This window comes from Ischnura elegans, chromosome 9, assembly GCF_921293095.1.
Source record: "Ischnura elegans chromosome 9, ioIscEleg1.1, whole genome shotgun sequence".
NCBI classification, from domain to species: Eukaryota; Metazoa; Arthropoda; class Insecta; order Odonata; family Coenagrionidae; genus Ischnura; species Ischnura elegans.
Window position 1 is genome coordinate 96,188,548 of NC_060254.1, and position 21,409 is coordinate 96,209,956.

At 36.9% G+C, this 21,409-nt stretch overlaps 1 protein-coding gene across 5 annotated transcripts in view; it reads left to right on the forward strand.

Moving 5' to 3' along the window:
• LOC124164864 (early endosome antigen 1-like) overlaps positions 1-16,421 on the forward strand; it is a 38,759-nt gene extending 22,338 nt beyond the window's left edge. For 3 of the 5 annotated variants that reach the window (XM_046542079.1, XM_046542076.1, XM_046542077.1), the window contains 2 exons: positions 688-747; positions 2,117-2,601. In XM_046542079.1, the coding sequence (XP_046398035.1) occupies positions 688-747; positions 2,117-2,359 (303 nt within the window). In that variant the 3' untranslated portion in view covers positions 2,360-2,601. Of the gene's footprint in view, positions 1-687; positions 748-2,116; positions 2,602-16,123 lie in introns of those variants that run through there. The other 2 variants (XM_046542078.1, XM_046542080.1) reach the window with 2 other exon arrangements.
• The last annotated feature ends 4,988 nt before the right edge of the window (positions 16,422-21,409 follow it).

Here is a 21,409-nt window from a genome sequence, read left to right on the forward strand (position 1 = left end):
CTACAGACCGGGGATCCATAGGCCCTACCCTCGCTACGAGAATTTCTTTTCGGACCAGTCAGGAGCGAAATCAAAATGGCGCAAATGAGCGAGGGCGGGCAAACTGGGATTATGAAATCGAAGAGATGGTTTTAATTGCGAATTGAGGCGGGCGGGCGTCGCCTGGGCATCATCATCGCTGAAACATCGTCGCAGTAACAGGAACCAAAATTATTGTGAACATTGTTTTCTTGGACATTGTCGTGGAAATGTCTCTGATGCTAAAATTTGCCAAAACCGTAATCGCAATTAACAATATACACACCGTTTTACACTTTGAATAGACTGACCGTATTACCGCCCACGAAACAAACAACCTGTAACGCCTGCCACTTCGCCTTTTTTCTCGCGCGAAATTTAAAATACGTGACGTTATCGCGAAGCGAAGGGGCGATAAACGAATCACGGTCGTAAAATTTTCGTGACGTTATCGCGAAATGACGTTAAACGGGGTGACGTAGAACGAGGACTCACTGTATGTTATGATTAGAAGGAAATATTTTTTATGAAGAAAAACATTCATTAGGAGAATTTATTGGCTAAGTGACAAAAGAAATTTTATCAAATGATAGCTGGCTACCCTAAATAATTAATGTTGAGAGGTAGTTATTTTCAGACAGTTGACTGTGAATGTTAATCATTTTACAGATTGCATACATGAAACCTGGGCCGCCAACTCCAGGGAAAAATCGGCGATCTTCTTTGCAGGTGATATTCCTTGGGTTGTTAAATTGCCTTGCTAATACCATTTTTATGCATTTCTCTTGCAGATATTGTTTTGGTGTTGCTTCTTTGGCTTTTGCATGAAGACCTGCTCTTGGTTCTTAGATTTTTTCTATTTTCTATAAAATTATAAGCTTTGATTAATTAAATGATTTTTATTTTCATGCATGTTTTGAGCAGTTTTTGTCGATCAAGAAGCACATAATGATTATTCAAAGCATGTGCATGTGTCTGAAACAATTATTTGCTCTGGCTTTTTTCTAGATATTTCAGTGGATGGATGCCATTGATGCATGTTTGTTTTGCCTTATATGGATTTTGTTTTTCTTTGATCCAACTGTAAATCTTGAAATTTCTCTTATCTTTTTTTTCACTCTTATTTTTAGGCAGATTGTGTATTAAAAATTAGACACCCAATTTTTTTTCGTCTTTTGGATAACTTAAGTGTCTAAATATCTGAAGATCTGAACTAAGGGAAACTGGATATTTTAGGGACTTTTCTATTTTATTTAAAAATGCAAGGAATTTGCTTTAACGCAGAGAGCACCTTTGTATATTTTTGGGCCCGCTATTCATGTTTTTCCTCTCACAATTGTGAGCCTCCTTGCTACCTGTTTCCCCACTCCATGAAAAATTGAATTGGATGCAACCTCTCTTTACCATATAAGTCATGTGGTAAGTTTTATTTTCAGGCTTTCGATAAATTTGGTTTGCTCGATATTATATGGAGTGAATACAACAGCTTGACATTAGCATCTCGGGACTATGACTACCTCGTAGCTTTACCTCATTGTTAACAATCTTCTTGATCACCTTTGGTTACCACTGAATACTTCAATTTGATATTGTTCTTTTAGCAGTCTTGCACTAATGCATGTTTTTTATGCACATAATTTCATCAATGTTGGTGTGACACACTTGAGTGTTTTCCCTTGCTGTTTGAATACACATCTCGAAAATATGTACTATTTTTGCTCTATCTCCTTCACCTCTACACTTTTGAATTACAAATTTTAGAGTGCTGTTGATGCATATATTATTTGATAATCTCATTTAAGAAGATAATTATAGGTTTGGCGATAGACATAACATTCATCATCTATTTAATTATTTATCAATGTAAAGTGCTATAAGTTACACCCTGAATTGTAATCATTAAATTTCCCTACTTTTTCTGGTTGGATACAAATTTTCCATCATGTGGATCTGATTAGGATGAGCAGGAATTCATGGGTGGCCTTGTTTATGTTGCATTAATTCTTTTGCTTTGGTGTGTGTGAATTTTTCTGGCTTCAATTTCAATATATTGTAATTGAAAAATCCTGTCTTTCATTTGAATTTTTTCCTCCTCCAGGACAGTGATCAGTTACCCGAGAGCAAGGTCCAATCAACACCAGGGCGTCTGTTGTCATGGTTTGGGCGAAGAAGGCGATCCGTCTGGGACGCTGAGGTGAGGCACCATCGAAGAAAATCCTACAGACTTATTTTCTCTAACACAACTGCAAAACTGTGGCTGTTTCTCATTTTGATTCTTTCACTCTGTTGCTTGTTTATGAGCTCCTTTTTCACTTATAGACTGTCTGTTTCCTATTTGTAACTTTTTAGTAAGGTGACACTGTAGTAAAGGTGATTCTGTGATAAGTTCTGCTAACTGTGATGCTTAGTAGTCTCAGTGAATACTAACCAAATTCTTCTTAATGTGCACATGTCCCTGGACATTTAATTTTCTCTCTTTTATTTTCTACTGTAAATTATTTTTGCGTCCTAGTTCCTGTTGTCCTATTATCATGATTGTTGTGTTGTTGAGATATTTGGAAATAAAATGTGGTTCTTTGCAAACTTACCTTAATTTTATGAGAGGAATCATGCTGAGTATCAGCAAACCATTGAAAATCACTCAGATTGCTTTTAGATGGGAAATTTGGGAGTGTTCTTTTAGTGAATTTATTTTCTTGAAAATGCTCATTTTTTATTCTGAATTCTTGTGCGAATCGGTAATTCTAAAAATTAAGCATACTGTGAAGAAAAAATCCTAATTGACTACAAAATTAGCTAAAGTGATTTATAATATCTCATAAATATTCAAGAGAAAATGGATTTACCTTTGATCCAAGGGCATAACTAAGAGAGACAAACTTAGCTTAGGTTCCTAAAGATTGAAGAATTCTGGCTTACAGGAAGCTATAAAAAGGTAGACAGTAGATCCAAACATATCCCATAATCAATGATTTTATAGAAAGAGCTTGTCTGTTTTGCTGTTTGTTTTGCTCACTCTTTATAGGAGACCTTACCATAAGTGGGATAATGGGATTCTAACTTAGGCCCGGATTTAATGAATATATGTATGTAATATAAATTGCTGCTTAGGCATATGAACTGAATTTGCGGATGTACTTACAGCAATGTATTAATCGCTTGACACGGCTCTTGATAATTTAGGTGAAGGAGTTCACTTTAAATGAAGTACCAGTCATACTTTGTTTTACGTATGTCTCGCGTTAAGTTTTTACTTAAAATTTGTAAATATGCATGGTATTTAATCAAAAATGTAAATATGCAGGATTTAACCCAAAGCCTTCATGTCAGTGGGTGTTAAGTGATAAACTTCTTTTGGATTTGCATGTGAGTCAGAAAAATTATGGTAACAGATGTTTTAGATCCTGTCTCTTTACCCATTCTCATTCAATAGCCTTGAGAGTAGGTAACGAGATGGAAGCCAAAATGATAACTGCATTAATTTTTCTGACTTGTGTGCCAGCCTAAGAAACTTTTATTCATTGCATTTGCCGGAAAATGGGGAACTTGCATGAATTTTTTTTATTTAACAGGCGGACAGAAAACTATTTTCTGAATTCAACAAAGAGAACCGCATGTAAATTTGAGTTTTCCTTCGCGAGATATTCAATGATAAATATAACAAATTTCAAGGTGCGCCAAAAACTGCCTCCTCCCCAAGCCACTGCCGACGAAGCCGCGATGACGTCATAGGTGCCTAAACATCACACGAAGCAATTGTTGTGATTGTTATAGTTGCCAGTTGTTGTGAGAGCTTCGTTTGTGAGACGTGTTGATTATTTTCTATTTAAAGCAAAATATCCAACGATACAGGCTCGGAAGCCCTCATATTTTGTATTATTTATAATATTAATATCTGAGTAAGGGCATAAAATATAAAACTGGTGCAGTTAAGCGAAAAATTTTATAATACCTAAATAACATCGTTGTAGGAGTCTGAGCCACGGCCGTTGGAAGGGGGATACGTTAATTGTACGTTGATGTTATCGATGGCATATCATTCATTTAAGTATGTACAGTGGAACCCCGATTTATCGTTCCCGCATTCATCGTTCGCCGCTCCTGGTCCCAAATTAAGTTCCATAAAGACAATGTAATGTTTTCCCGCATCTATCGTTCCCCGAAGTATCGTTTTCCCGCATTGATCGTTTGGAGATCGCGGTCCCGTCGAATAATTTTCCCGCATTCATCGTTTGATAAAAATGAGACGAAGTGTTTACAACGTGTTATTTATGGCTAATAACAACAGACACATAGTTTGAATCTTCCCCAGGAGATTGAAATGCGATAGGGAGAAGCAGAGTGCCGTGGGATAGTTACATTAGCGCATTTCCCAAGATCCGGTATCCCCCTCCATTCAGCACTCGCCTCCCCCCCGGTTGAAGCTTTCTTCGTCTCCGAAATAAAAAAAGGTCCCAGCTCGAGCAATGATCGTATTACGACGACCTTAGCTTCGAAAGAAAATATCAAGTTACTCGAGAACAAAAGAAACCTTTTTCACGCCTCCCCCTCTCTCGACCGCTGACTTTTTTTTTAGCCGACTCGCTTCAAAGGTGGAGGTCAACTGCTGCATGAATCACCAATTAGCCCAAAAGGTATCTAAAAATGAATTTCGGCAATTGGTATTATACTTTTATTATATTTAGATACTAGCTGACCCGGCGAACTTCGTACCGCCTAGCATTCAATGGACTTATAGTTTAGTTGCACCATTTATAAATAAAGGGCGGCTGTATCATTTTAATCATATTTGATTTATTATAAATCAAATGAGAAAATATTGATGAAATAAAAATGATACGCATTCAGTTGTTGGCTATTTGTGTTATTAACCGTAAAAAAATGTTTTTAGGTCTAAGTCTGTAGCGTAAACTTGGCTCGTTCACGGGGTAGGTTAACGCAACGCTAGACCGACGCTTGACTGATGATCAAAATAGTGTAAGAAAAGCCCCTGTGGAGCAGCATTCGTATCAAATGACTTTAGGCGCGCCAGTTATAGTATCTCTGTTTGGAAAAAATGCACTGCGTATACGTGCTGCATGCGTTAACGCACCACGGTGTGTCCTACACATTCGGGTTTAATGTCTTGCGTCAAGCGCCTTCTGATAAACAACAGTTTTTGTTTTGTTATCAGGCGCAAGATAAAGCGAATGAAGCTAAATAAAAATAGCGAAGCGAAGCAGGGACGCAGCGAGGGGGGTTTTTGGGGGTTAAAACCCCCCCAAAAGCTCAAAGAATCTTTTTATAAAACATTTGATTATTAATATTAGGGGGACGGATGAGTCACAAAATATTTTACTGTTCACACAGCCGCAAAACCTACCATTTTGAACCTTTTATCCTAAAAAATGTCTGGGGAGGGCCCCCACACCTCTCGCTTACCTTGGCGAGTTTTCTATAACCTACAGACCCGCCAGTATTAGCTGCGCCTACCCTTAATTCCTAGCTGCGCCTTTGAAGCGAAGGAAGAAACACAGCGGATGGTTTACCGACTCGTAAACATACCACATATTATTTACCATGAGAAAATCATGGGTTTTCACTAACACATGAGAACAAACATCACAAAAACTGAAAGAATGACCTTGCGATTTGTTAATCGTTATCACGAATGCAACACGAATTGGAAATTGAATACGTTTAAGCTCAAAAGGACATATAAGTTGGGATCATGGAATCTTCGGACTGAGAAGTTCCTCATCTTTGAATTTTCCTTTGAGTATAGTGGCGTGAATCACTTTCATTATCAGTTTTTTAAATAACCAAACACGTTCCGTTGGATAGTTTTGGTTGGTTTAGGTTTCGAAAGATCATGAACACAGAGCCTACCTTTGGCTGTAAATCGTGCCGTGGTAAGCCAGGTGCGTCCAAGGACTTTAAATATTCAGATAGATAGTTGGTGACTTCGTCTTCGTTTATTACAAAGTTAAAAGATTTGAATTCATGCAGAGTACACGGACATTACTGATAATCAACAATTGCTTGGAGATTTGTTTACACACACGGTAGTTATGTGTTTGTTGACAACTCAATTCGAGCTGAGCTTACCTCTAATTCAATTATTTTAATACTATTTTAATATTACTTTAATATTTTTGACATGTTTGAACATTTAAATTTTTTTAAATATTGTTAAAAAGATCAGTCAATACATTAGTAAAAACGAAAAAAAAATCTTATTTTTTTGACCGTCTTAACAATCAACTCCTAAAAACATATCTCTAATTGTAAGATAAAGTTGAATTTTTTTTGTGAACTAATTCCTATTTTTTAATGTCCTATATGTTATCCGGGGCTGAGACGAATCCAAAGAGCCTAATGTCACTAAAATCGGTGCAGCCGTTCTCGAGTTATAAGTGTTCTAACTAACACGATTTTCGACTTTGTTATATATACATAGATTAGTGATGTGCACGTAATTCAGTAAAGATTGATACCAAACACGACGTATTTCTAACATTATTTAAGCATTTTAAGCAAGGAAACAGTTGGAATAATACAATGGTGATTTCTGGCGAATAACGATATCCTCGCAGCTGATAGTGAGCTTCACGGTAGTTGAAGCGGTTTTTTTTGTTTTGGATTCTGGTTACAATTTACGAGTTATGCTACAAGTTTCACTTGTCTGAGTTGCTAACGAAGCGATGTCTTCCCTGGATATTTTGTTTCTCTCGACTAGCAATCTGAATTCATCTGCTCATCTAGAGCTACGCTACTTATTGTTAGAAATGAGTGGGTAAGTTGCCTTCTCTATAGGATAAAAAATTTCATTGCGCTGTCATATGGTCATGCTTCACCCTCTGCAGTAAGCTCTGCCTACGCCGTACGCGATAGCATTAGTGCCGAACTTCTCCTCGTACGAGTGGTTCCGTACTTTTCGGGGTGGGTTGACTTATAACTATGTATAGCGAGTGTTTTCCGTGTGGGTTCAATGGAGTCCGGTTTCATTTTTATTAGTTTTATTCTTATTCGTCTTCGGACCATGGCCCTTCCGAAGACACAAGTGAGAACTTTAAAAGATGGACTGAAAATAATTGATGATGAAGAAAAGAATCCGGGCTAGAATGCGTGAATATTGCAGAACGCCTCGGTATGTCCGGTAGCACATGACGGCAGGGGTGGGGGTAGAGCGAGATCCCTGGTGAAAACAAGAAGTGGGATGAAGCCGAGGATCAGGTGGGCGTGCCGCTGACGATTAATGCCTCATTGCCTCAATCATATTAAAAATTTAATTGCTAGAAAGGAACATTTCAAGTAATAAACTATTTTTGGCCTTCTTGATCCATTTCATAACCAATCTCTGCGACGGCGAAATCAGTTGTTTGAGGCATAACACGCACATTTCTCTCGTATATATGTGTACATGAAATGGCATTTGATGGATAAGAATTTTTACATCCGACAGAAATGCATAATAGCCGTGAAAATTCCAAGTGGAGTGCAAACATTTTTTAGCAAGGCGGCTTGTTCCTTTAGGATTTTAGAAAGAGAGATAAGTCGAATCAACAATATGGCGTAAGTGTTTCGATAAAGTAATAATATTCCTGTAATCAGCTGAAATCTCGTTTGAATCCATTAATGAATGTCATAATTAGCAAAAATCCAGCGGATCCTGGGACATAGGCAACCCGGACAACCATTCCCGCATTGATCGTTTTCCCGCATTCATCGTTCTTTTCAACCATCCCCCTGAAAACGACAGATCGAGGTTCCACTGTAATTAGAACAATTTTGATGTTTACTAATGCCCGCTATGCTTTTATATACAATAACTTCATCCATTTATTAGTAGGTACCGGAGAATTCTTCGTTTAGGACTGCCTGTGCATGTATTATGAGGTGAATTCCAGTCAATGCAACTATTGCTCGCTGATAGGAACATTTTTTGTGCCAAAATAGTGTTATTTTCAACATGACATCCCCCGTGAAGCTATTGCTAATAATCACAGTGCCAGTGGTTGTAATGCACAAAGTTTGACATGGTTGAAAAATATCGGCCAAGAGTTATCAGTGTTCCATCGTGATTGCATTGTAAAAAGTGCTAGTACACTATCGATAAATGTCTAACAGAAGTGTAAAAATTGTCAGTGGCATGTTCACCTCCGTTGTTCACCGTATATATTTTTTCTCTATTTAAAGTCAATTTTTTTATTTCTTTTGATGATGAATGGAGAAACTTAGCTATTTTTGCGAGCTACTGTATCCATTTTACGTATTCAAAATAGTCTTTAGAGCAATCGACGACCCATGCAAGTTCCCCATTGTTTAGTCATACAGTGGATGTCAAGTTTTCAGCTTGGTTTTTTCTCGAATTACTTTTGTATTGATTGACTTTGGGTCTGATATGGATTTGAAGCTTAAGGATCGAGGATATGTGTGACTAAGAACCAAGGAAGTGAATTGACCCACCATCCCTCATTTTGATGGACATTTTTAATGGCTGCTGGTTTGAATAGTGATGTGCAAGCAAGTCAGCCCAAGTGTGTGACTCAGCAAAAAGAGAAGAGTGGCTCAAATGTCACATTTTTAGGAGTAATTTCTCTCCTCCTGGTGCTACTGCTCCATCAGGCTAGACCCTTCTTTTTTTATTATTTTCTATTTATTCCTGTACCATCAAAAACGTCTTTATCAGCCTTTTACATCTGGGGTTTCTCAACAATTTAACTAGGGATGAGTCCATTCCAAACGTCAATTCTTGATTCTGGGGCACGGAAATGGAATAGAGAATCTATTGCCTAAAGTCTATTCCCATTCCAGTGATTCTAGGAAGATAAATATTTTGAAAATAGACCATACGCTTGGGCCATAAAGGGCACAACACTCGTGGGCCATTGCGCACTGTACATTATTAAGTTAACAATTTATGTCTGAAACAGAGTGTTTACTATTTTATAAAAGCTGAGGATTTATATTACTCTAAAACTAATTCACTATTTTGAATAAATATACATTTTGGGCCTCTTAATTGTCCTTTTTATTTCATTCCATTCAATTCTTAAATTTTAATGACAGCAATGATACTGACAAATTGACAGCAAATACTGACACGTGTAAGTATGAATCAGAATCAATGGAATTCGAAATCAATTTGAAAGAATCGGAATAAACTCATCCCTAATTTATTCATTACTTCTCCCCTCGGTTCCCATTTCCCTCCTTCACCACACCACATGGCTTTGTTTACACTTCGGAGCCACACAGTGCGAGTCTCACATTGAAGAGTGGTGCAGTGAGGCACCTCTCACGAGAGAGTCGCGTTTGCCAGTGCAAGGTGTGAAGCTACATTTTTATACTTCTGGATATATGCTGCACGTTGTTAAATCAGAAGCAAAAATGTTGACTCTGACTTCTTTTTCTTTAAACCACCATTTCTCTAGTTTCCTCTCAAGGTCAGTCTGTAAGCTTTATATTCATCTTGTCTTCCAATAGAAGTCTTTCTCCCCGTAGCACACATGTTTTTTTCTTTATTTTGAAAATCATCTTTTCAGGAAACCAATTTCACCTGGTAATTAAAGTAATATTAGAGAAACTTATAAAATCTTTAATGTATTTCTTTAAATTCCTGTGAATGATTAACCCTGTACATATTTAATTGGAAACTACTGCTCTTTCAGGTATTCCTGTGTTAATATTCATTTATTTATAAAAATAAAATTTGCAACTTGCTGTGAATGACAGTTTCTTGAGTATTAGAGTCAGAGCCATCAAATTTAAATTTTTATAAAAATTTAAATACAGTGAAACCTCGATATAACGACACCCCACGGTGCACTAATAAACACTCGCTATAGCGAATTGTCGCTTTACCGGCGGTGGAGCAAATAATAGCCAATATACCTGTTGCGAACAGATATACAGGAACAGGAGTGGTGCGGCGACAGATAAACATCTATCCGATAAACGTAAGCATAAATCCAGACGAAAGGCGATGTTTTTTTGCATCACTAAATTTCCTTACTCAAATAACGACTAACTATTCAAACAATTTATAAGCGCCGCACTGAATAAAAATCATGCAAAGCATTGTTTCGTCATCATTATATTTATCGAACGACAGTTTACCACATACATTTGAGACTGAGCACTCCATTAACTTCATTTCTAACAGATCGCTAGCAATTACAGAGGTTAAGGAGTCTTCATGAAAGTCTTCCGGCGGGGAAACCCTCGCTATGGCGAGAGCCAACACCGAAAGGGTCTCGTAAAAACGAATTCTTTAACACGCTTATTGTAGGGTAAATTGACGGTGCATCGGCTATCTCTCGTAATAGCGGGGGTGTCGCTATAGCCCGTACTCGCTTTAACGAGGTTCCACTGTATGATGGCTCTATGATGATATTTATAAATATGGACTACATGTAAGTAAACCATATGAATCAGCTGCACCTGTATTGGTGAAGTATTATTGTCAGTTAGACATTCCCAAGCCTTCAGAAGCTTATTACTATCTCCCCTTTTCAAATTATTGATAATAATGAGAAATTCAATACCTTATGATGTGAAATATTTGAAAGCTCATTGCTTTCTCTTGTGGTTAATTTTATTCCCTTAGGAGCTTATCTTGTGCATGAGTTCTGACTAGAATTAAGCCACTGCTGAGAGGTGTTTTTTCTAAGTTATTCAGGTACAAGTATGTATTTAATCTTCTTCTTATGTATTACGTGATTTTTGTCAAAATTTATATACATGTATTAAGTACAGCACACTCCCGATTACCCAGGCTAGTGATGGGGAGAGACAGCGTGAATAATCAGAAAACACAGATAACCCAAACTTAAATGTCTCGCAATGTACATAATTTACCTAAAAAACAATGTATTTTTATCCATCCACTTATTCAGTTACTTACAGAGTGCTTCCCAGACTCAATGAGAGCTTTCTCCGCCTATTCGCAATGTTTTTAGCAGCGATAACATGGTTGTACTCGTATTATTAATGCTCCATGAAAGGCCTGGTTTCGAAAACCACACATCGGTGGCTGTGTGATCACGGATACGGAAAAGTGGTTTGCACAAATGCTTCAAAACCACTGCTCGACGTCGGAAACCACGTCGTCAGGCACCACGCCACATAGTTGAGTCTCGCACAAGTTGCCCAGTTTGCAATTGCTGCAGGACGTATATCTGTGATCACGGAGCGCGGTTTCACACTGCAAGGCTTAGAAAACAGGAACACGGTGCTCCCATGAATGCAGCCAGCGCACGATCGCTTCCATTTTACGAAGGGGATTCTAAGGGAAATAATAAGCCCGGTTTATCCTAGCATTAATGCAGTAATACTGATGATTTTGCGTCCGATTTTATTTTTTTATAAAGGTAGCGGAATATACCGTATAAGCTTGTGTAAGAGGCGCACCCCTATTTTGAGGATCGAAGCTATGAAGAAAAAAAATTTTGCGACATTTTTTTTATCCTATCGTGCGGTGTTGCAGACGTATGCCTGGAATTTTGACAGTTATCGAAATGTCCTCTTTCAGTACTATTTGAAAGAGGAAATTTTGATAACTGCGGTGGCATAAGAGGGAGTAGAAAGAGTTCCGATCCTCTCTTTGCATACGCCATCGCTCTACGTTGCTTGTCCTACTCATGAACAATTTTGTTTAAAAGCTCTCGCAGGAGTATTGCAATAGAATTGCAGTCGTGGAAAACTTTAAGGCAAAACACGACAGGCAAATGGCATGAGCTTTCCCAAGAGATTGAACAACAATCGGGGCAATCTCAGCGCCGTAGGATAATAACCACGTCGTAGATTTAAGGCCCCTTGCACACGCACCGATTTTGGACGGCCGGTAAAATATCGATCCACATTCCAATAGTGAACAATGGGAGAGCATTGGAGCTTGCACACGTACCGACCACACGCCGGCACCGGCAAAATGCCGGTTAGCTGCCGGCTATTGTCACTGTGGATCGCCGACGCCGGCTCAAAAACTTAGCAACGTATCGTTTGACCGGTAAAAATCCGGCGTGTGTGCAAGCATCGCTTTGCTGGTAAAATATCGGCCAATATTTTACCGGCCGTCCAAAATCGGTGTGTGTGCAAGGGGCCTAACGGAACTACACTCGGCTCTCCATCAGCTAATGCCTCTGCCGTTTTTTTCCTTTCCGAGACTCCACAGAAAAATATCAAGTTACAGGGGAACAATGGAAACGTGTTTCATCCCTACCCCATTCCACCAACTGACCTTTTTCGGTCTACCAGGTTCAATTCCCCGAGTTTCTGGAGGTCAAATGCTACGTGAGTCACCTTCTGAGCTCGAAGATATCTCGATATCTTTCAGCAATTGTATGACACGCACGAGGTTCTAAAAATAATTAGACCTAACGCGACGTATATCTTACAGCATTTAAGTTTTTTGAGCTCTAATTGATTGACACAAAGATTTATAGCTAAAATAAGGCTACTAATATTCAACATAGTCCAAACAGCACAATTTCGGAAGAAACAAGCGTAGCATAAGCGCATTCAAACAAGACGAGACGGACTGGAAACTCAGGCAACGCAAACTGCGTATATCACATTGCTGCGCCTTCGCCCCTTCGCTTTAAAGGCAACGACGTCACATGCAAGATCGGACGTGTTCTTCCCTTGCTCCTTCGCTCGTAGCTTTAAATACGGAGGGGAGGGAGCCCTCTTCCCCTCGACCTCTCCTTCAGCGCTCTTCACTTATAAGCATTTCCGATTTCTTCTATCCACCATAAAGTCCAACAATGAGCACACTCGTTCAAATTTTTTCAACCGCAGGTTTTGACACCAATATTACTATATGCAGTATAAATGCCGCGGGATGCCCACTCGTGGCAATAAATTTAGCGCGCGCTCCGGAGCGAATCACCCCGCGCGATCTTTTCGATGTTCACCTCTGGGGTACCGACGTGACGGCGCGATGCTTGCAAGAAATTCAAACAGGAGCATTTTAAAAATACGTCACTAAGGGAGAAACTCCCCTGCCTGCCGCTTGATTTTGACCCAGGGTTTCAGATGACCGACTCACGCTGAAAACCAAGGCCACTCAGTTCCCCTTGAACTTGCAACCGGTGAAGGGGAGGGGGGAAGATAAGAAGTTTGTGTAAGAGGCGCACCCCCATTTTCGGCTGCAATATCTGGGAAAAAAGTTGCGCCTCTTACACGCGCTTATACGGTATATCCGTAACCTGGATAAACCGCAGCCAGATAATCGGGAGTCTGCTGTACATAAAATACTAAAGTATATTAAATATAATAAATAAACAGCTTAAATACATACTTACTTAATGCTAAATAACCTACATTATTTTTTATGTTTGTGTACAAATTAATTAATGTAGTGATTTATTACTCATACACTCTTAGTATGTGTGCAAATATTTCTAAAAATACCTCAGGTCAAATTATGATATTACTTTTATGAGGTCACTTTATCTACTAAGTAGGCTAGATATTACTTTTATGAGGTCACTTAATGTACTAAGTAGGCTATGTATGTGCCATATTTACTTTTAACATTAATTTTCTCTTAATTTCTCTATTAATCCCGGAAATTAGTTATTTTTTTTATTTTTATAACCTTTATAGTAGCTTTGAATTCACCCTTATGATTTATTTTCTATCATAGTACACAGAAGCTTATTTTCTTTTTCTGTGTGTTCGCAATATGTTTTTGGTATAAAGATGCTATTAATGGTAACCAGTTAAACATGGTATGGTTACTAATTCATTGCACTCTCAATAAAATAACTCATTTGATAGTAAAATTAGTGTTCCATTTCTGTCTGCATGTTTAATTTGATGACTGATTTAAAATCTCATCAAGGGAATTTTTCTACCTGATATGTAGTATTATGTACTGGCTATAATTGTCTATATTTCATAATTTTCTTATCACTTAAATTGTGGCTATAATTTGAAATCTGAAATTTTATATTCCTTAACGGCAGGATACTTATTGGTATGTTAACATTTTTCGTGGTACTTTAGTAGGTGTATGTTTTTTTAACTCTTACATGTATGTTAATTGAAAATTGAAGTAGAGCCTTGATTTCAATCCTAATTTTATGAATGTGTATTTAGTTTGCATGAATATATTTTTAAAAGTAACTATTGGAAATACTATTTTTCGAAAAAGTTCATAATTACCAAGCAGATAATTAAAATGGATACATGATACATTAGCAATCGTTTTTTTTTTTTTTTGAAATTTTTACTATTTCTGTGTCATGCTCTCTCTGTGTCTTTTGCTTTATTTACGCTGAAAAGCAAGTTGCTTTGAAATAGGTTAGGGCAAGAGAGGATGAGTAGAGAGAGTGAATTAAAGGTAGATGGTATATGTATTGAGGGGACTAGCTAAGGAAGTGTTTGGCTGATAATCCAATGGATGGTTAATTGAACTACAGAGAATCAATGCTCAATAGTTTGTATTATAATCATGCTATCCATACACAACGTCAATTTTTATCTCTTTTATTGATTTGGTGTGTCATTTCCAGTGTTGGTAGAAGTACTGAGGAAAAGTAACTAGGCTCAATTACAGTTGCTTCATAAATAAAGTTATCTATCATGAAGACAAATCACTGATTTACTAAAAACACAGTAAAATTACAATTACTTCTTGTAATATTGTCCACTCAAGAGTCCACCTGGCAACTGTCAAATAGGGTGGTTTCGTATTATTTTTTTATTACCTAAATCAAAAGATTTTTACTCCTGGAGTGCACATTTCAGGCTCTTAGATTTTCGAATGAAGATATCTATTTTTTGCGATTTAATGAAAAGTGAAAAATTTCAAGCACGCGAAAATGCGACGGCTAAGTAGGAATGATGGGAAAAGTCCGTGTGACATATTTCTGGTTCCCGCTGCCACCCTGTGAGGTGACCTTGAGGCGAGCTTGAGCGCTGATACGACGCAGGCTGCTAGCAGGTAGCGCTTGGCTTAAATAAGGATTATTAATACCCTATCTAACGAAGGAAACTTTCTGAACTTTAATTTTAATGGGTGATTATTAAGAGATGTTTCCCTGATTTCTGTGCCTAATGCATGCCTTGGTAATCTCAGACAATGTGAAACTCCTATCTACTCGTATAGAAACAAGGTCCCTGTGACGTCACATGGAGTGGAATCGCATGGGTGCCAATCTGGCCTTTATTAAATGAGGTTAAAATTGACCATTTCCATTCGTCTAAACTGGGATTTCTGAAACCAAATGATTTGTATATTATGAAAACACTAATGGTGGGTAACGAATAGCAATCAATGCATTTCGTTTTCTTTGATGAAGGAAACTACCGTATTCTGCCGAAAAAATGAGTCATAGAAATAGCTAAAGTTGCAATTTTACTTACAATAGATACATAATAGTGTGTAAAGTGTGGTATAGCTGCCTGAAAGTAATTCAAGTTTACATGAAAGCAAGTAAAGTTCTTGTTGATTATGAGTAAGTAACGATTCTTTCACCTTAAAGAATAAATTATGAAGAAAAGTTACATTTCATTAAAAGTAATTGTTACAAGTACAAATTGCTGCAAAAATAATGGTTACAAGTAATCTGACTACTTTTACTCAAATACATACCAACGCTGGATATCTCCTATGACACTCAGGAAAAAAATTGTTTTCAAGTGGTTTATGAAATTGGTAATACTATATTTTAATATTGGGGCTTCTTTATAGGAATCATTACTCCCCTCCTTGTGCTACTGCTCCATCAGGCTAGACCCTTCTTTTTTATTATTTTCTTATTTATTCCCACACCATTCATCATTTAAGCAATGGAATATTTTTTAATAAATTTAAGGAATGAATTATATAAATTCATATAATGTAGTATAAATATTATAATATTAAATAAAATATTAAATATTAGAAATTGTATAGACCATGTATTTTGATTATGAATTGGAAAATATTGTATAAAAAATGCTTTTTTTGTTTTTATGTGCATTAAAAAGACCTATCTTATTATGCAGTATGAAGAAGACATGGTCAAATTGTTTGTTGTTGTGCTCAGTTTTATTAACTTCACTCCCATATAAACTTGGCTGCCTCATTTTATGTTTTTATGTTGAGAATTTCATTTCACTCTGTTCTCAGAATATTCCAGACACTCCAAGAGCAAGGCAGAAAGGATTGTCTCGACGGCTTGGAGGCAAACAGGGTCCTGAGGATTCATAATAGCGTGATCTTTTTCAAATAATTTCCACTCATTTTTTCATTTTAGTGCTAAGTCACTTTTTCATGTTCCCATAATGTGTTGATAAAATTTTATTTATTATATTATTAATATAACCAACACAAATATTTTAACTGTGGTATACTCTGTAGTTTCATTAGCTTTTATTAATGTTGATATTTTTATATGAAAAGAAAGTAAACCATTTTTATGTAGATATCTCTTCAGTTACTTCATGCCTCCTTTTTAAATGGAAGTGATAAATTATATCGTAAAAACAATATAATTATGTGTTATCAAATTCACTATCCAGTACATAATAACAGTGACTGGTATTTTAGTTACTAGGTTGTGATTACTATATCTACTGTTGGTAACTAAGATTCGTCTGTCGATACCCGTGGCAAAGTGTTCGCCCATGTCTGGATTCGCTGATGACTAAACCAAAATGAAAAATATTAAGAAGACTTAAGAAAAGACCAGAAAAAAATTTAAGTAAGAGTATGATGACATTTGCTCCATTTATTATGGAAGAAATTATGTAAAAATATAGAAAATAAGCCATGGGTTTGCTTGTTTCGGAGATTCTCCATTGGTGGCACTTCTGCTCACGCTTGTATCCCCTTAACTATTGACGGCGGTGACATTTAGGCAGGCAAGTCATTTCTGAGGCAAGTGAGATCCTGCTCATTCAGCCTCTCTTGGTCAGGCTTCATTAAGATAGGGGATCAAAGCTAGACGGCATGGTGCCACTTAGACAGTTCAACACTTGCCACCCTGTGCAGAGGCAACACAAGCAGCAGTCGATTTAGAGAGGGTGTCAGAGGGGTCATGACCCCCACCAAAATCCTATCAAACATTTTTAATTTTCATTAGTTAAATAGTTTTTGTATTCTTGTATGTTATTGTCATCACTGTGAACATTTTTCAATTAATTATTTTCATATTTTCTGTTGTATGAAGCATTAATATTTTACACTTATTTTTAACTTCAAGTTTGCTTTTTATTTCTTCTCCATTGTTAAATTTCTTAAATGCCTAAAACTTTTAAATTTCATCTGTTATTCAGAATTTTAAAAATTGGTTCTGAAATCTGTGAAAAATGGGTATTTTAAAAAATATTTACTCGGGTGAACGCCCCTCTCCCCTGCGGAGTATTCGACACTCCCCAAATGCAGGTCATGACCCCGCCCCCCCAATTTGATACTGGTTCAGCCCCTGGAATGCCGTCGGCTCTGTGTGAACAGAGAGGTATGAGAGAAATTGAGATGTGACCCTTGGGTCCTACGGATGTAATAAAAAAAGAGCCGGCCTGGACTTCCGGAGGCCATGTGGGACCTTTAGCTCTGGGGGGTCTTAGCTTTGAACTCATTATTTGTGAGAGTAATTTTATCCACGTAGGTTAGATTTCGTTGAATTAAAGGGCACTCTAGAAATGGCCCAATATATGTGATGTATGGTTTGAGCATAATGCTTTGCCAGTGGTGGATACAATTTACATGCACTATAATTGGCTTATGTTATGTTTTTAGGAAAGCTAGTTAAGCAAACATATCACACAAAATTTTTGGTATTAAAATTCAAAGTGGATGAGAGAAAGGGCCTAATGGTCTTGAGACTATTATTTTAGACCAATAATGTTAAATAGTGTATGAATGATGCTACTGAAATAGGGAGTTGATACTGTCTGTCGTCAATGATATTTAACACATGTCGCTGAAATGATGAGTCTAGCTCGCCATGGACTTTCGATGCCAAATTGTGCAAGGATGAGTGTAGCTCGTCATCATATTTTCATAATCCCAGCACCATTTCTGGGAAAAATATCTTTAAAGTTTAACATATTAAAACATTCATAATGTACATAAAGAACTCATATTTCATGAAATATGATGATGCATTGGAAGGAAAAAAATTATTTTATATGAGTAGGAATAGCTGTGTTCTTGATGTATTTAACTAGATAATTTTCAATATGAAATAATAACCACTTATATTTCACTGTTCTTCGTTTATCACAAACTACAAAATATCATTTCATTACCTACAACTGCACTACAAAAGAATTACAGAAAAAATGAATAGAGGATAGGAACACAATATTCAGAAAATAAATTGAAGTGGATGGGATTAATGGATACTTTGAACTTAATTAAAAATATAACCCTGGAATAAGAGCATTGATGTAATCCTGATGCATTTAACTAGATAATTTACGGAATGAAATAATAATCACTTTATATTTCACTGTTCTACCATGATTGCAAATTACAAATTATAATTCCATTGCCTACAATTCCATTTTAAAAGAACCACAGAAAAAATAAATGAGCATGATATTCAGAAAATAAAACTGAGGTGGAAGAGGTAAAGGAACTCGATGAAATTATTGTAATAACTGCAAATATCGTATTGTGTGCCTATCTACGTTTCATATTCATCAAAATGTACACAGGCACACCCAGGAATTAATTTCAGAGGAAGATTAACCTAAGAGTGGTGATGGCAGTTTAACCGGCAATTCAATCTCTCTGAAAATGCTTACAAAGAATAACATGTTGCAATCCATACTCTTTTACTTGCTATTTCAAGTTGCTTGACTGCAATATGAGAATAAATGGTATTTGTCGTAAGTATTTCACTTCACTTGAGATTTCACAGATTTAATTTAAAAATCTTCAATTTATGACAAAAATTAAATAAAACTTACTCCATGTCAGCCTAGGAGATTAAAGTAATGGTGCATGCTACAGTACTTTACATCACTACAATAGAGTTAATTGATCACCTTGCTGACTTGAAAAATGACAAAGAAGGTATGGTGCCTACCAAATTTTAAAGGAATCACCCCCAAATCACATGGTGAGGAAGGATACAACTAGGTACTACTTGATCATTCATTCCTCCCCACAAAGGATGCAACTTGGGCCATAATTTAGGGTTTGAGTGTTAATTTTCTCCCTCCCCAGAAATGACAGAAGAAAACTGAAGGGTCAAAAATACCCTAATGTAGATTACTTGCTTGGGAAGACTTGTATAAGCCTGACATGATTTTCACTGTGATAAAAAGTCCAAATATTTTGCCATTATTATACATATTTTACTATCTCATACCCAGTCTTTTTCCAACATTGGACGGCCTAACGTAGGATATGCTCTGTGCCTATGCCTTTGTTATTCATCATCTTTTGAGTGTAAAGTAGAAAAATTTATTTTGTGATTAATTCAATAATCATTATATTCTGTAAATATGTCATTTCTCTACATGAGAACTTCTTCTCAGGAGATGTTAAGTTGCATCAATTCTTAGCATCTGTTTGTATCAACTTTCAATAATTTATACTATTTGCCCATAAAAAATGTATCAGTTTGAATAGGGTGGTTTCCTATTATTTTTTTATTGACTAAATTGAAAGACTATTACTCCTGGAGTACGTATTTCACGCTTTTAGATTTTTAAATGACGATATCTATTTTTTGCGATTAAATGAAAAGTGAAAACTTTCAAGCGCGCGAAAACTGGACGGCTAAGTATGAATGCTGGGAAATCTCCGTGTGACATCATTCTGGTTCCTGCTGTCGCAAGTGAGGTGACCTTGGGGCGAGGCTTTGAGCGCTGATACGATGCAGGATGCTAGCAGGTAGCAGAGTACCCTGCTAGCTGGTAGCGCTTGGCTTAAATAAGGATTATTAATACCTTATCAAACGAGGAAAACTTTCCGACCTTAGCCAGTTTTAATAGGTGATTATTAAGACATGTTTCCCTGAGCTCTGTGCCTTATGCATGAATTGGTAACCTCTGACGATGTAAAACTCCTATCTACTCGTATTGAAACTAGGTCCCTGTGACGTCACGATGAGTGACATCGCATGGGTGCCAATCTGGCCTTTTTCAAATGAGGATAAAATTGACCATTGCCATTCGTCTAAACTGGTATTTCTAAAACCAAATAATTTGTATATTATGAATATACTAATGGTGGGTAACGAATCGAAATCAATGCCTTTCGTTTTCTTTGTTGAAGGAAACTACCCTATTCAGATATTGTGTTCATGCACTAATTTGTGCAGTCACCACGTCCGCTTTCTTTTACATTCACCTGCAATCCAACATTTACCTGCTGCGTGTTATGTGAAGGTGACAATTGCTCGGGGATATGTGAAAGTGGATCCTTGGTAGCCCGTGATGATTCCTGATGACCCTCAATACACCTCCTTTTCGGTGATTGTTGTGGCTTCGACGGTCTAACTTGCTTGTGTGCTGGATAAAACGGGAAAATCGACGGAATGACGTCTTTGACGTGAGGCAAAAGACATCTTTTAGTCGTGCTGGATTCATAATAAATTGGATCTTCATGTCCAATTCTCTCTGTTTCTTGACTTTGAAGGAATAATGCCATATAATTGATTTGCTTGAGGCTTACAGGAAAGGATCATCGATTAAATAATGCATGACTACAGTAAATTTCCACCAGGAAAATTGACGCTGAGAAATAACACCTTCATATGTTCCCATCAAACGCCCTAAGAATGATCAAATGCATCCATCAATTGTTTGATTCATAATAAGTTGGATCTACATGTCCAATTCTCTCCATAATAAAAATAATCTGTAATTAAACAGAAATTTGCACACAAAGGCTTTACGAAAATTGGTGCACGCAACAATTAGGTCCAATTACGACTAATTGTAAGTAGGTACAAATCACAGGAGAAAAACACCTCCAGAAATAGGAATAACTTCACTCACTATTCAGTTTTGCACTGCTATTTGACTACTTACTACTATCATGGCTGGGCATTATATACCCTCAGTCTGCTGGTATAGATCCCTCGAGAAGCTTCTTGATAATGTTTTCTCTCTGTCACTATCCTCTATAACTTTCCCAAAAGTTCTTCCTTCAGACTGCAACCGCGTCGTAGGCTGTTTTGTTTGTTCAGGTTTTTCTTATCCAATATGAACCTTATAATCTCTTCCTGAAGTAGGTTATGTTTTTATTTTTTTAAATTTATCAATGAGGCATTTTCTGTTTAAAAAAATGCAGAATTGCCCCTCTGATGTGATACCTAAGGCCGGCCCTCTTTACTATGCCACTGAATTACTGTCAATACATACTCCATTGAGTAAAAAAATGATTAGTTTGTGTTTTTACATCGTGTATTATTTTTCAATGTTATGATCTTCTATATTATTTCTACTGTATAAT